The following is a 15,919-nucleotide window of genomic DNA, read 5'->3' as shown; positions in this document are numbered from 1 at the left end:
GTTAGCTGTAGTGCTAATTTCCATCCATTGTCTCTAGCCAGTTCCTAAAAAGGCTAACTGGAATAAAGATAATGTTACAACAACAACAGCAACAAAATAAAAATAATAATAATAATAAATACATGAAAAACAAACACATATGACAAGGTAAAAAAATATCCATGCATACCTATCAGACAGATAGTACAGCAGCTGGCTTAGTGGAGGAGGTGCAAGTCCATGTAAAACCTTATAGATGAGGCAGGTTCCGTTTACACTGCACCTAGTTATTTCATGTCATATCTTACACAGGAGTTATGGGTGACGGCCCCTTGTGTTTTGTCATATTAAGGAAGATTAGGCCAGATAAATCTAAAAACACTGCATCTATTTTACCCCCCATGAGGTCAAACTTCCCACTTTTTTTCAGTGAAATTGCTCAACATCTTTCAGATGGATTGTTTAGATGTTCATGGTTCCCAGACAACAAATCCCACTCGCTTCTCCTACAGCATCAGCAGGAGATGAGACACTTTGGCTTCTCTGGGCTGCACGCAGGCGGATGTACAAGTATCGCATCACGTAAAAGATGTGACAGTACTGTGCTGAAATGTAACCCCATACAATAATGCAATTTCCAGTTAGGTCAGACCAAACAAGGCAACAAGGCTGATCACATGAAAAATGAATTTGTATCTTGTTTGTCCAGAAGCTCCGCCTTAAGACATCGCACACACCACACCTATTATTATTTGCATTAGTTAATTGTTAAGAGTCCAAACCACACCTAGTCCTTACCCTATCTGATATGTGGAAGTTCAACTTCCTTTCCATTTCTCTTTCACGGCTGAAGGTGGATATATTTGAGGAAATTTGCATGAAGGCAAAGAGTTGAGTGAATGTGACAACGACCAGGATGATTCCAAAGAGAAGGACTCTGACAAGCTCGTCCATAAGGAAAACGGAAAAGTCTGATAAGCAAACACCACAAACCTCTTTTACCACCAATGCAAAAACTACGGAGCCCCGTAGAGGACATGGAGAGAAGAAAAAAACGTTGGTTGGAAAAAACATTTTTTTGGTTTTTTTCGCATGTGGCAGGTTGAAAATTACAAAAACAAAAAAAACAAAACAAAAAAACAGACTCTGATATCTTTTGCCAAATAGCTATTTATTCCCTTATTTTGCAGAAATATGCTTATATCGTGATGTTTACTTATCTTGGTTTGAATTACCAAAAAATTGGGACGAGATTTTGGGTCATAACTGTTTCACACAACTAAAGATATATTTCTAAAACATATTGAGCACAAAGTGCCCGTCTGTTTTTTTAAATCTGTCACCTGTGGGTGATCAGATCTAACGACCTTCTGATGAAAAACCACCTAAAAGTTTATTTTTTAAAAGTCTGATTTCCTCTGCATCTGAGGTTTATCGTATTGTTGTTCTTTGACATTGGTAATAGCACCATTTGTCTGAGCAATATAGTTGATCAGTTATGACTATAAAACTATAAAAACTATCAAAGAGACTTTACATAAAACAACACACTAAAAAACTAATACAAATCACATAGTAATAATCATACAATAAAACCACACATATGTTTGGGGAGAGAGTTCCAGAGGGTGGGGGCAGCGATGGAGAAGGCTCTGCTGCCTCAGGTTCAGTGCTTGGGACTGAGGGGTGGAGACAGCAGGTTGGCATCAGATGAACGAAGGCTGCGGGAAGGACTGTGGTGGTGGAGCAAGTCGGTGAGGTAGGAGGGGGCCTGGTAAGTGAGCAGAAGGACTTTGAAGTGTATTCATTGTGGGACAGGGAGCCAGTGGAGTTCCTGGAGGAGAGGGGTGATGTGGTCACGGGGCGGGGATGGGTGAGCTGACGGGCAGCAGAGTTTTGGATGTACTGCAGTTTATTGAGGACTTTGGATGATGAACCGTAGAGAATGTTGTTGCAGTAGTCAATCCTGGATGTGATGAAGGCGACAATCAAGGTTTTCAGCAGTAGAGAAGGAGAGTGATGTGGAAAAAAGTCTGTTCTGGTGAGGTTGCTGTCAAAAATAACTCCAAGGTTACGGATTTGAGGGGAGGGAGACAGAGTGGAGTTGTCGATGTTGAGGCAGAAGTTATGAGGGTGAGGGATTTGGGGCCGATGATGATCATGATTCATTGTAGTTGAGTTGGAGGAAGTTGACTTGCATCCAGGATTTAATATCAGTGAGGCAGTTGGTCAAAGGGGAGTTAGTTGCAGAGTTGCAGAGGTGATGGCTTTAGTGGAGATGTAGAGCTGGACGTCATCGGCATAGCAGTGGAAGTGAATGACATGACGGTGTATGATATTGCCGAGGGGAAGAATGTAGAAGATGAACAGTAGAGGACCAAGCGCCGAACCCTGGGGGACACCTTGGGAATGAGGTGCAGTTGTTAGTGTTGATGAATTGTTTTCTGTTTGTGAGGTATGACCTTAGCCAGGAGAGGGCAGTACTGGTGATGTTGAGGGAGGATTCAACATCACCAGTACTGAGAGCAGAATGTTGTGGCTTAGTGGCGAAACCATAGAACTTTAATTAATATCAAAGTTACCTCGGGGAATCACCATTTCAAAGGAAGGGAAACAAACAAATCAACTGATTCTGTCTCATTTACGATATACTATCAATTTGGAATTTTGATTCATATTTAAAATAATAATTACAACCAAAGTCCCCATATTGGTAGTTAGGATTTGGAGTGGTTGTCAATACTCACTCTTTCGGAATATTAAATAGACCAGACTGTGTATTTTATAATATTTATTTAAAAGATAACAAATGTGTGTGTGTATGTGTGAGTAAATTTGTTTGCCGTTAAACCATTATATTTTTCCTGCAGCATAGATAGGAAAATATTGAGTAAATGCACATAAAGTTAAAATAAAAACCTAATATCAGCGGGGGGTGGGTAGAAACACAAACACAGGAGAAAGAAAAGTTGAAATGCTGACACAGAGGCCGTGAAACTTCTCATGGTGATGCTACCAGTGGAACTAATGTCAGTTCAGCATGTTCATCAAGCTCATTGTTCATCAAGCTGAGGACTTCATGTGTTCATACAGTTCCACCTATTTACACAAGGAAAACATTAACTTTTCGGCATCCATTTCAATCGTATGTTTCTCCAGACACCTCTGGAGATTTATGAGGAGACAGACGAACCTCAGGAGCCGTCCGATTGTCTGGGCTTGGTAAATTTGCTCTGCAGGAACACCCTGGGAACACAAAGCCCCTCCTTTTTGTTGACCGTCTCTCTCAGGACGTAGTCGTTAGCAACAGAACTGAAGCCTGCATCTGCAAAGAGCTCAGCCAGGAATTCTGAAATCAGACGAGACGAGCAAACCGACACTTTAGAGGAACGGAACCATACGGAGGGAAGGTCAAGTTTTTTTTCCTGCTGTGTCATAAACAGGAATAAATATGTAGAAAATCTCCAAAGCACTCAAGATTTGTAACTTTATTCCAACTAGTTTGTACTGAACAACTGACTCTTGTTTCTCAGAGTCTGTTTCATGGTATAGTTTCAGTACAAACAGCTATACCTGTTTATTTACCACAATAACTTTGCAGGAGTGGATCACGAACATGCAGAGGGTGGCTCTTGATTCACACAGCAATCATACCATTTATTAAAAATAAAATACTGCTAGTTGCAAGCTCCACACTTTTATTAAAGACACGGACCAATATAAATTTAAAGGAAAAAAAAAAGGAAATCTTTTTTGCTGCTTTTATTTTGGACAGTGGAGGAATATGCTCAACAAAAACAGCACAGTAGGCACCCCCACCCCCACACACACATCTGTTTCTGAGTATTTATGTCTGCCTCTATTATCGTCTATCAGTATCATTCTATCTATCTATTTATTATAGATATATGATATAAAAACAACGTTCCTAAAGCGGTTTACTGACCTTTGCAGAAGAAGTATGACCTGGTTCCGTCTTGGCGTACATAAAAGTTCTCCCCCAGCTTACTGCCAGCTTTAAATCGGAGCATGGCGTGGTCATACAGGCCGTAGTCTCTAAACAGGACAATGCCTCCAGGCTTCAGGACCTTAAAGAAATAATAGAATTCAAAGTTACAGTAACTGCCAACTTCAGCATTGCTACATTAAAATAACCTACTGTCCATCAGTCTTTGCTTGTAGTTTTGTTTTTCTATTTAAACTCTGTATGTAAATGATTGTGTAATTTTAGGAGAAGAAAAATGATCAAATCAAACATTTGAAGAGCTAAACATGGCCGTCGTCTCTGGTCTCACCCTGAAGATGTTCTGCAAAGCCAGCTTCATCTTATCGGGATGGACGGCAGACAGAACGAAGATGAGCGTGACGACGTCCACGCTATCCTCCGGCACGTTTGTCCTCAGATCGTCTTTGGTTAAATCGCACTGGAAGGCACAGCAGCGCTCGGGGCAGTACAGAGGGTTTTGCTGTAAATAGAAAAAAAAGGTTTTATTTCTGAAAGTGCTGTTTTCATTAGAGCTGAATCCATCAGTCGAATAATCATCATCATCATCATCAACTCGACTAAAAGAAAGTAACCCAAAACTATTTGGATAATCGATAACAAAATCAGTGGGCTTGGGTAACCTATGGAAGAGTTTTTTCAAAATATAGTAGAAACTCTATTTTTCATCATTTTACTTTTAACTCCAGGGCAAAGATTTGCCAAAATGCCTCACATTTTCCTTGTAATCGGAAGCTGTTGTTAACAACCACAGTCTTCAACAGTTATGAGCTACTATACAGATGTACTACCAGAAGCTAGGTGTCCACAGAAAAGAAGGGTTCACCAGTTTCCTGGACATTCTAACTTGTTTGAGTTGTTCTGTGTGAGTGTGAAGGACCTACAAAAGAGTCTGGAGCTCAGTTGACCATCAAAAGTAAAAACAGATGTGATACATTGGTACTGATGGGATGTATATATCTTACTTTGACAAATTCAACAGCTCGTGGTGAGAAGTCACAGGCATAAACAAAGATGTTGAGGTCGTCCTCGAGCAGGGGGAAGATGCAGTTTCCTACACCGCAGCCAGCTTCCAGCAGCACCAACCTCTGAGACTCAAACTGCAAACCAGGCAGGACAAACAGAGAGTAAAAGAACCGCCGGTCACGTTATCAGCTCAACACTTTCCTCATGTGTAACCAGATCTATGTCAGGAAGATGGGAACAAGGAACTTCTGACACTTCAATATGAAGTTTTTGCAGAAACATTTTTATTCCATTGGTGTTTTGAAATGAAAAGGTTGAATAGTTAATCTTAGCATCTGGATCACTGTCTTACTCCCAGAGCTTTCTTCCGCAGGTGAAATGTACTACTGGGTTGTCCTGCAGAGAGGCAAAATCTCATCTTGTTTTTTTAAATTTTTGCCTGGTGAAATCTCGGGTCCATACGCATACAAAACATCTATCTCGGGGCCAATTTACCTGCCAAGGATTAAGGACTTACCTAACATCTAGTCAAAATCAGCTGTCATTTTCTGCCTCACCTCTCTGCACGCCTTGAGCTCCTCAAATTCCCTGGTGGTCCAGTGTCTGTCCTTGAAAAAATTCGTCGTATTTCTTTTGTAAAACAAGTCCCAATTTTTCTTAGCGTCTGTCTCCAGCTTCATCTGTTTGAAGCCCGACACCAGAGTCCGCTCCCCGCTGATTTTGTCCAGCTCCTCCCGGGTTAAAACTCTAGCGGTGGTCATGGAAACATTTTGTCCTGCGACACACGGGGCCATTTCTCCTTTCGACCCCATCTCTTCTTGAGGAGCTGTCACTTTCATATCCCCGGGAAAACTTTCATTTTTTGACAGTGCCATGCTGCCTTGAGAAATACGAGAGTTTTACCACCTCACAGTTTCTGTTGGTAGTTTTATTAGTTGTAAATTTTAACAAAAGCAAAGTTGACGTACGTTTTACTTAACTTAATGGTGCTTAAACTAAATCATTGTAAAAATAAATAAAAATCTTGCTGAACAAGTAGGCGTCCATGTTGTCCGTCAATCAAATCCATCCGTGTCGCTGTTCCAATGCAGTCAGTTCCTCGCCGCGGGGCGTTAAATATTATCCACTACTCGTTACCTAATAATTCAAATACAGAAAATACACAATAAAAATATTTAGGTATTGGTAAATTCAATAAGTGGTTCATTTGTTAAGAGCTTTTGGGGGTTAAAAAAGTAAAGTTCCTAACTTGACATTTAACAGCCGGACCAAAAGCGGAAGAGGCGTGGTCGAGTGACGACAGCGATGTTTTGCTAAACGTTAGCCGCGGCAGGCTAACTTTGTCTCATAGTTTAATCTCGAATTCTCCTTCACCTCCGGGAAGTGAAACGGACCCGGTTCGACTACCCGGAGAGCCGCGGATAGATGTGAATTTCAAAACACTTCTCTGTAAAACACACGGAGACATGAACGGGAGCACGAACCCGCTGCTGGACAAAGAGGAGCATGTTCTGAGGCTCGGAGAAAGCTTCGAGAAGAGGCCGAAATCCTCGTTCCACACCATCAGATGTGAGTGCGAACAAAGGATTAGTGAACAAATTGAATGAAAGCTAAAGGTGTGAAATGAACTGCTGTCGCTCACATGGCAGCGGACGCTGCGTCTTACATAACTGGGCCAATAATGTGGATGGGTGAATTAAGTCATTTGCATAGACAGATCTAGTTACACCCACTGCGTTTAGACCTTAAAGAAACTCCCACGCACTCATTATAGTTTATGAGAATTGTTATTTTTTTGATTAGGCAGGGGAAAAAATGAGTGCCATTATTTTAAATTAAGTGCACACATACTAATAAGTCACTTTTGTCAGTACTGCTTTAAAACTGGAGTGCTGTTGCCAAGACGAGATGCACGACTAATGATCAGTTTGACACTATGGTTTGACACAGAGTAGAAAATGTTTTCACTTGAAATATTTTGTTCAGATTTTGTTGAATTTGTGACATGTTTTGCCCAATAATAATAATAAAAAGGCTTTACTGAACATTAAAACTCAGCTCTTGTGTGGTCCTGGTGTTTTTGTTCTTTTTTAGTAAAGGGAAGAGCCAGCAATTGTTTTGGGGTATGCAAAGTCACGCTTGCTCTTTGATTCAATTCAATTCCCTTTTATTTGAATAGCGCCAAATCACAACATACATTGTCTCAAGGCACTTTACACAGTGAGGTCAATATTACAATATTACAGAGAAAACCCAACAAACAAATCCCACAATGAGCAAGCACTTGACGATTGGGCGACTGTGGAGAGAAAAAACCCTTTTAACAGGAAGAAATCTCTGGCAGAACCAGACTTAGTTGTGGGCGGCCATGATTAGGAAAACAAATTACATGCATGTTTACTGTATGTAATGTAAACTTAGGCCACAGGTCAGGGGGTCAGAAGTTAACAATACAGAAATATCAGTATGTGTGAGTAGATGCATGAACGGTTTCTCACTTAATTTGTTCACCAGAGTTTGTTTTTCAAGCGTAAAAATATGTGTTGGCCAGCACCTGACTGAATCACCCCGTGTCCTTCTGTTACAGATGACTTCAAACCAGCATCTATTGACACGAGCTGTGAGGGAGAGCTGCAGGTTGGGAAAGGAGATGAAGTGACCATCACGTTACCTCACATTCCGGTAAAACTGCCGCATAGTGTTGACACCAGATGATTCAAACTGCATCTGCTCTCAGCTGCATTGTGATTAGATGCTGATTAAACATCCACGTTGAGGGTTTGCCTGTTAAATGTAAATCGACTGATATGAACTGAAACACAGTTGATGTCTGTAAAAGGTTAGAAACAAAACTAAAAACCTATTGTAGAATAGTCAAAAACATGAAAAGTTCCCATTATTATCCCCCCAATATGGATCACACCTCCAGCAAGATTGTCCTAATTTACTATAACTGATAAAGACATTAAATGGTACTTTAAGATTTTGTTGTTGACCATTTTCCTTCATTAAACACTTTGTTTGTGGAGGTCAATTGGAGTAGGGTTTGATTTCTGAGTTTATGGAATTTGACAGTGAGGTTAAAATAGTCTGAATCCAGTTTTCAGTTTCTCTAAACATACCTTTGAAAGAAAATTGTGGGTTAGGGTTGTTACAACTTTATTCAGGCAAGAAATGAAAATAGCAGAATTGAAGGATCTCGTCTCTCCTGAGATGTTTTTTTAGCATTTGACGCGCCTGCAGGTTAAACTTTAAGCTCTGGTAAATCAAACTTAGACGGAACATAATGAGATGAACTGCTCCTCTTCCAGGGCTCCACGCCTCCCATGACAGTATTCAAAGGAAACAAGCGGCCGTACCAGAAGGACTGTGTTCTCATCATCAACCACGACACTGGGGAGTTCGTACTGGAGAAGCTGAGCAGCAGCATCCAGGTCAAGAAAACCCGGTGAGAGGTCACAGCTGTTAAGACGCATGGAAACAAATTGGGAGAGATGTGATGGAAACACGTGTACCTGAATCGCTGTCTTTAGAGAGAACAGTGTAGCAGGTTAATCTTTGAGCTTCTGTTGAGTTATACTCGTGTAAGCTTAACTTTTAACTTGCAGGTTTTGTCAAAATATTCTTAATTTACAGCCATCATTCAGAATTTTTTTCATTTTTTTTCATAGTCACTCAAACCTTTAACACTGCTACCTGATATATTTGGCCCCACCCTTTGGACAATGAGTAGTACTACACCAAATTCAGTCCCGAAAAATTACACGGCCATTTTTGAGGAATAGTGATCATACATTTTTTCACCAAGACTGAACATAATTATATATGTATTGTAAGCTGATGCTTAGCTTTGCAGTTTTTTCAAAGCTTTGTTTTCCTTTTTTATAAAACTTGACTTGATAACACACTTGTACACAAATGTGCTTTCATCCTGGTCACTTTTAAGAAGATCAGAAACTAACAGGATGAATCACCTGTACACTTGCTGTGTGTGTGTGTGTGTGTGTGTGCGTGTGCGTGTGCGTGTGCGTGCTTGCGTCTGTTTGTTTGTTTGTTTCAGGGCGGAGGGCAGCAGTAAGATCCAGGCCCGAATTGAGCAGCAGTCGGTCCGTTCCAGCCAACCCAGCTCTCAGTTCCGGGCCCCCACCAAGCCCGGGGCCGGGGTCAAGACATCCCCCTCCCCTTCTAAGGATAATCCCTCCCCAGAGCCCCAGCTCGACGACATCAAACGAGGTTAGGAGCTACGACCATAGCCTGTGATGGAACAGAATTCTGGACATAATCGTAGCACACGGAACATAAAGTGTACTATCTTTTATTATAAATATGTTGTGATTTCACAGATATTTGGGCAAATTCATTTTAGATTTGGAAGATGAAACGTAACCGTTAACCCACGCTGCCCGTGCTATTGACAGAGCTGCGAGCCGAGGTGGATGTGATAGAACAGATGAGCAGCAGCGGCAGCAGCTCCTCGGCCAGCGCCTCAGGGAGCGGCGATGACAGCAGCAGCAGCGACGGCGAGCACGACGCCCCCCGGCCGCTCAGTCAGACGTCGCCCAACCGCCAGACTGTGGCCAACGGAGGAGCCGACCGGCAGCAGGGCAACAACCAGCTCATGAACACACTCAGTGAGTCACTCAAGCTTTTGCCTCAAGAGAAGGAACTCATGCTGGCACTCATTTTCTGTGCTGCTCTTTATCCTGTTTAACGTTTGCGAGAGGCCAGAACGTATCCCAGCATGCATTGGGAGAGAGGTGGCAAGACTGACTGAGATTGTATCGTTTTTGAGCAGATATTCTGATAACATCGTGCCGCCACATTGTTTTGTTGTTAACATATGTCGTTATTATCTGTGACACCAATGTGTTTAAAATATTCCATTTTTTATGATCCCTGAATTATTCCCTGGGAGATCTGTGAAAATGGAAAAAAAACAAAAAACTGTTCTATCACACCATGTCAAAGAGAGTGGCAGAAAAAATTCTTGGACAAAATTGAATGGATTCTTTCTTGGCCCACGTCCCATCCTTCAATAAAGTTTTCGTCAAAATCAGTCTGTAGTTTTTGTCGCAGCGCCAAGATCAAAAAATGGCAGGCGGAATTATGCCGTGGAATAAGCTTTTCACTAGTGATATGTGGCTCGTGTTCCACCGTATGCCGGTGTTAGCGTAAAGTTAGACCCACGAATAAATGACTGTATACGTCTCTCTCTCGTGTTTTGCTGCTGTGATGTGTGTCGTGTATTTGAACTGACGGCACAATTAAATAGTTTTGTGTTGTATTTCTGACTTGGTGTCATTGCTGATGTACCCAAAGTTACCAGCCACTCGAGCCAGTCTGATTAATTGATAACAGTTATCCAGAGCCAAGCAACCGTGTACTGGAAGGTCGTAACATCCAGACTTTCTTATATATAATTGGATCAAAACGAAAATGAAGTCATATTGAAACAAGGAAAACCTCCAGAAACAGGTGAACAACATGGAAACTTGTAGTCACATTATTCAGACCTCAGAGTAAAATGAAGAGTTTAGTTCCGCCTCAGTCCTCGACAGCTCGTCTACTAGCAGCGGATTGGTCCAGTGACGGTTTTTAGTTTAGTTTTATTAAGATCCCCATTAGCTTCTGTCTGTCTGAAACCATAGTTACTGTTCCTGGGGTCTCAATTATTATAAAAATATTAAATAAGATATACATCCATAACTTTCATACTCGCAACATAACAAAAATCAAGACAATGCATCACACAACAATCAACACAAGCTCAAAACCTGTCTAACACATACAGTAGCTCAACATGATCATTAATCTCCTCAATAATAGAGCAAAGAAAATGAAACTACTAAATCACAAAATAATGGATAGAAGCTCAGAGTTCAATTCCAAAATTTCAATTCAAATCTTCAAGATCATTAAAAATATATGTAATCTATAGCGTTCTACACTTTCTTGTGTAAATAAATACAATTAAAGTTAAAATTGTATTTATTTATATGAAAGCATGTTTTATCACTTTCTTAAATCAAAAAACTGGCGAATAAATTTCATGCCACCATTGCTTGATAATGCACTGTTCTCTGTATTAAACTAGTTCACAGCAGGGGTGTCAAACGCACCCTGGGCCACATCAGCATTATGGTTGCCCTCAAAGGGCCCACTGTAACTGTATAAATGTAACTACTCAACATATTGTTAAATATGTGTCTGCATTTGATAATTATTTATTCAAGTGTACAAATATTGTATATACATTTACATAAATGAAAAAAATTTAGGTAAGCACATTGGTCTGTGTAATTTTAACATAAATCCCTTTAATTTATCAGGTTAAGACCCACATTACTCCTAAAATCAATGATCCCACTTTTCAAGTGAATAACAAAGACAAATATCATCAACACAAGTTTTTACATTAACTCTGTTCTTTTTTTGTCATAGATGAGACGGGCAGAACTATGGTACAACAAATAATTGTGAGCTGCTAAGAACATATGTGACAGATGTCACATTTTACAAAAACAAATGGCTGCTGAGAGCCTTGCAGAGGGCATATGTCACAGGGGTGATTTGGTGGAATAATGAATGTAGAGTTTTTGTTGGAATAGGTTGGTGCTGGATATCAGATGGAGAGCAACACTGTCAGTGATCAAGGACGTACAGAGACGGTTTTACTGGTGCAAACACAATCATTTATTCCAGGAAGTTTGATGTACATGGCACCAGTCAAAGCCCACTAAAATGGATAAAAGGGCTTAAGTCAACTTAAATAATAATATTAAAACGTGTGGGCTAAAGGTTTTAGTAAATAGATTAAGAACTAAAAGTCCACAAAGTCATTCAATAAAGAAGGGGAATAAAATAGCCAGGCTGAGGGTTCTCTCCTGTCGCACGCCCTGAGCGGTTCCATCCTGGGTTCCACTGCACGTGCACACACCAGACACCACGCCTGAGGCTAGTATGGTGCAGACACAACAAGTGTTTTAGAACCGCCGTGTCCAAGCTCTAGTGTGTCACAGTTCCCAAAGCGTCCTCACACTGCTTGGCAGAGCTCCTCACTCTGCCGCTGCTTGTTCGTCACGTTGCAACACTCTGGTATGTCTCTTGCGACTGTTCCTCAGTCTTCCTCCTACCTGTCCGTGTTCCCTTTTGTTTCCGTAGTGACCGCGGGTCACAAAATCGACATGCATTGTGGGAGATGTAGTTTGTGGTCACTGTATGCTATAAAGCAGGCACAGCATAGACTTTTATTTTTAAGGCAAACATTTACCTTTTAAGCCCTTGTGTGAGTTTGACACGAGTTCTACAGGGAGGCAAGAGAAAACAACTCTGCTTACTGTCGAGTGGAGTACTGACGTCTATCCCCCCAAAAAATTACAGTTTGCCATAAAGTATTTCTGGAGTTTTGGTTATAACAATATTTCTAACAAAACAATCTAAATAATAATGTAACCTGCTTATCACACTTAACCAGGCCAAACTATTATTCATTGAACTCACTCTTGTTCTTTATGGGCAGTGAAGAACAATGCGAGCTGCTTTGTATTGTGCAACTTGCAGTCTATTTAAATAAGTTTAAATTAGTATTAGACGGTCTCTTAGCCATGAGACCCGCGGGAACACAGGGAACACACCTCGCCAGACCGAGTCTGATTGATATATTTTAACTCATATAATCGGTCAAAATTATTATTGTGGTTTTAACTGTTTAACAGTTAATTATCAACATCCCAACTCACCACTAGTGAATCATATTGTACATGTTATACAAACTGCTGTGATATTAACTGTACTCTACACCTGTTTGGTAAAATTTCTCAAAACAAATTCCTCAATCAAAACTGACAATCGTCAAGTTAATACTCCACATGTCAGCGTTTACAGAAGTCATATAAAGACCACGATTCTAACTCGTTTCATTCTCTTCTTCTCCTTCCTCACAGGAAATGACCTCCAGCTCAGCGAGTCAGGCAGCGACAGCGATGACGACTGATTCTCTGCTGGTCGATGTTTCGCTCAGTCCACACTCCTCCTCCTCCTCTCTGCCTGGCCCACTTGTTCCTTTGCTGTGGTAGCTGACCCCGGCCTTATATTTTCTTTTTTTTCAGTTTATCCTGAAAGCTGGTCAGCCTGGAACCTTAAGAGTGTATTTTTTATTAGATGTATATTTTCTTTTGTATAGCAAGACTCTAGAAAAAGAAACTTTTAACTTGAGAGGTTTTGGGAGATTATATATTAGAGTGCACATTCATATTTTCTGTACTTAGAGCAGCTACTTTTATCTACTTGTATCACCTTTCTTTGTGGACGAGGAAAGGATCGAGTGGGAATATCAACCCTCGCTATCTCCCTTCGTTTATCAGAGAAGATCGTCGGGATCGTCTCCACATTCTTATGTTTTTATCAGTTTGCTTAGAATACAAAAAAATTGCATATTTGCACAGAAAACCTGTGCAGCCTGTGAATGTAGAGATCAGGGTGGAGCAGTTTCTTTATTTTCCATTTTTCGAAATGAATCTCCAAATCAAAATCAACTTAATAATAGATGAAGTAAAGGAAAAAGGCTGGTGGTTGTTTTGACGCCTTACAGCGTCTACTAGTTTGGAAACAAAGGTGAATGTGTCGACCTAGTGCTCAGGTCGTCCTGTGCTCGGAGCAGGACCGGTGACTGTGAGTGGTGTAATCAGTGTGGTCAGTGATTGTTCCCTTTATCTGCTGGTGTCGGCGAATATCATTCGGTACACCTCTTACTGTATATTAACACATCTGCCAGTGAGATAATGTTTGTTTGTCAGCAGGACTACGCAAAAACTACCGAACTGATTTTTGGCTGATATCTAAGAGTGTGTGAGATTTGGTCCAGATCCAGAAGCAATTTCCAGATCTAGTGGATTTAAATTTTGTTTCATCAGGAGACTGACTGTCTTTCTAGTTTGTGTCTGTGGTGCAAATGATGCATCCCAGAGATTTGAATTCAAGATTTAAAAGTGTGTAGGATTAGCCTGGGACCCAGATGAATTCTGGGAGCTCATTTCATTTGCTCTGCCAGACTCGGTCTGGATCTGCTCCATTGGAAAGTGATTTCCCACCGGCAGAAATCTTGCCGGTCCAATCACAACCAATTATCTGATAAAGGGCGGGGTTTATACCATGACGCAGAGTGAAGCGACTTTTGTAAACAACCAAGATGGCTGCTGCTAACAAACGAGCTTTTGACTAAAAGTACCTGATATTTTAAAATGTCTCCCACAAAAACAGCAACACAGACATTGTGGAATCATTAATCACAGACATCTCCTCTCTGCTCTGGTCTGTTGACATTTTCACGTTGCTCAACAGACGTCACATGATTCATTGCTCTCACTGGTTGTAGGTCTATCCAATTGTTATCGGAGGCATTTTGCCTCCATTGTCCATTGGTAATGTCCCCTGGAAATCGAAAATGAACTGAACTCTTAGTCTGACTACGCCAGGCTAGTGTAGGATAGAAGAAGCAAAATAGAAATGTAGAGAGAGAAATGGGGAAGACAAGTTAATTTGAAAGATACTGGATATGAATATTAAGATGCACACAGATGCATCATGGCTGGATGGCAGGAGATAAAACACTCAAAGATCTGCTTTAAAACTGAATCATTCCAGCTCTTTACTTACAGCATTGTGCACTTAATTATCTTTACAGTTGAGACATATAAGTCAACCAAAGATCAACCTGATATTAAGAGACGTCCCGCAAACATTCGGTTAAACTAACTTGGATTAAAACACAATCTTTAATGAAAGGTAAGACCTCTGTCCTCGTGCCGTCAAATGGAAAAGAAAATCCAATTAAAAAGATGAAAACGTAGGGTGGTGGGATACTTCCAACCGCTGTTCGGAAACGGAGTTAGGAACCTGTACATACCACTAATGTGGATTCAGAAAGGAATCAACCGTTGATAAAGAGATGAACAAACATTCTCAGAATTATCTGTCATCACACAGGACGTCAACCTTTGTTTTATATCGTAGCCGTGTTTCTCAAGAAGCGTCTTTGGATGGAGTTTGACTTGGTGAACGCACAGGACAGAACAGACATGATTGTAAGTTACAGTATAAGATGCCTGAATACGGTGGCAGTCGTAAAAAAACTTAAGTCAGATATCAAGCTTTTCAGACCATTAGCGTATTTCTTCTTTTATGTGAGAAATGAGACGTCCGCCAGAGATCGACGTTTAGTTTCTCAACACTCTGGTCCTTCAGCACACTACTGTTGTCTAACGGACTCTGGTGTATTTGGTGCTTTAGTTATGTTTTTGTTTTAGTGATGTGTTCATAAGAAATATGTTTGTACAAACTTGAAGTGTATTAAAAGTGTGCAAAAGTATTTAAAATGATTTTAATTGTTCTTTTTTCTTTGGCTGATGGATTTTATTTCTTTTTTTCTTAGAAGGGTAAAGAGTTTTACTGTGTAAATATGGTGCCATAAGAACATTTTTTGTTTTCTTTTTCCTCAGTGAGATTGCGAAAACATCATGAAGAGTTAAAGAAAGATTTGTAATATTCGTCTTTTCAGTCACACACATCTAACAAAGTCACTGCAGACCTGCTCATTGGGATCCTTGCTCTTCATGTTAACATAAACACATGGATGAATTTAAAGAGCTATCAGTGTGCCAGGAAAATATTTAAAGCACAATATGAAAATGTAAAAAAAAATTGGACCAAACCCAAAGCTGAACTATGATCAGAGCTAAATTGGTCTTGTGTCATATTATGGGTCGAGCTTCAACCTCCATTTCCTTCACTTTTGTTTTTGCTTTTAAAAGTAAAGCTACACATCCTTTCAAATTGAGCCCGACCAATTCATCAATATGCTTAATGAAGTTTTGTATTTTACAGAATAAACAATGCGGTACAGATTTGCATTAATGTTGACATTTTATGTGAAGAAATTACATTACTTTCTTAATTCTAGTTCTACATATTTGG

The 15,919-nt window shown here is 40.4% G+C and overlaps 2 protein-coding genes across 4 annotated transcripts; one reads left to right on the top strand and one right to left on the bottom strand.

Moving 5' to 3' along the window:
• Positions 1-1,131: 1,131 nt before the first annotated feature.
• On the bottom strand, positions 1,132-6,602 carry mettl6 (methyltransferase 6, methylcytidine). Of its 3 annotated transcripts, none has more exons than XM_035607945.2 (7): positions 6,433-6,602; positions 5,506-6,085; positions 4,948-5,082; positions 4,275-4,445; positions 3,926-4,067; positions 3,173-3,328; positions 1,132-2,381 (listed from the first exon to the last, which is right to left on the bottom strand). In XM_035607945.2, exons 2-6 carry the CDS (start codon positions 5,821-5,823, stop codon positions 3,174-3,176), a joined length of 921 nt encoding a protein of 306 aa, XP_035463838.1. In that variant the 5' UTR covers positions 5,824-6,085; positions 6,433-6,602; the 3' UTR covers positions 1,132-2,381; position 3,173. The 3 variants fall into 3 exon arrangements, with proteins under 3 accessions (XP_035463838.1, XP_035463839.1, XP_035463840.1); XM_035607946.2 differs by having other exon boundaries at positions 1,132-2,370; XM_035607947.2 differs by lacking the exon at positions 1,132-2,381 and having other exon boundaries at positions 2,756-3,328; positions 5,506-5,824; positions 5,917-6,085.
• Positions 6,237-14,072, top strand: eaf1 (ELL associated factor 1). Its single transcript, XM_035607948.2, has 6 exons — positions 6,237-6,517; positions 7,536-7,630; positions 8,260-8,396; positions 9,009-9,181; positions 9,367-9,579; positions 12,892-14,072. Exons 1-6 carry the CDS (start codon positions 6,415-6,417, stop codon positions 12,939-12,941), a joined length of 771 nt encoding a protein of 256 aa, XP_035463841.2. The 5' UTR covers positions 6,237-6,414; the 3' UTR covers positions 12,942-14,072.
• The last annotated feature ends 1,847 nt before the right edge of the window (positions 14,073-15,919 follow it).

This window comes from Scophthalmus maximus, chromosome 10, assembly GCF_022379125.1.
Source record: "Scophthalmus maximus strain ysfricsl-2021 chromosome 10, ASM2237912v1, whole genome shotgun sequence".
Taxonomy (NCBI): Eukaryota; Metazoa; Chordata; class Actinopteri; order Pleuronectiformes; family Scophthalmidae; genus Scophthalmus; species Scophthalmus maximus.
The sequence above is the reverse complement of the archived record's forward strand: the minus strand, read 5'-3'. Positions and strand labels throughout refer to the sequence as shown.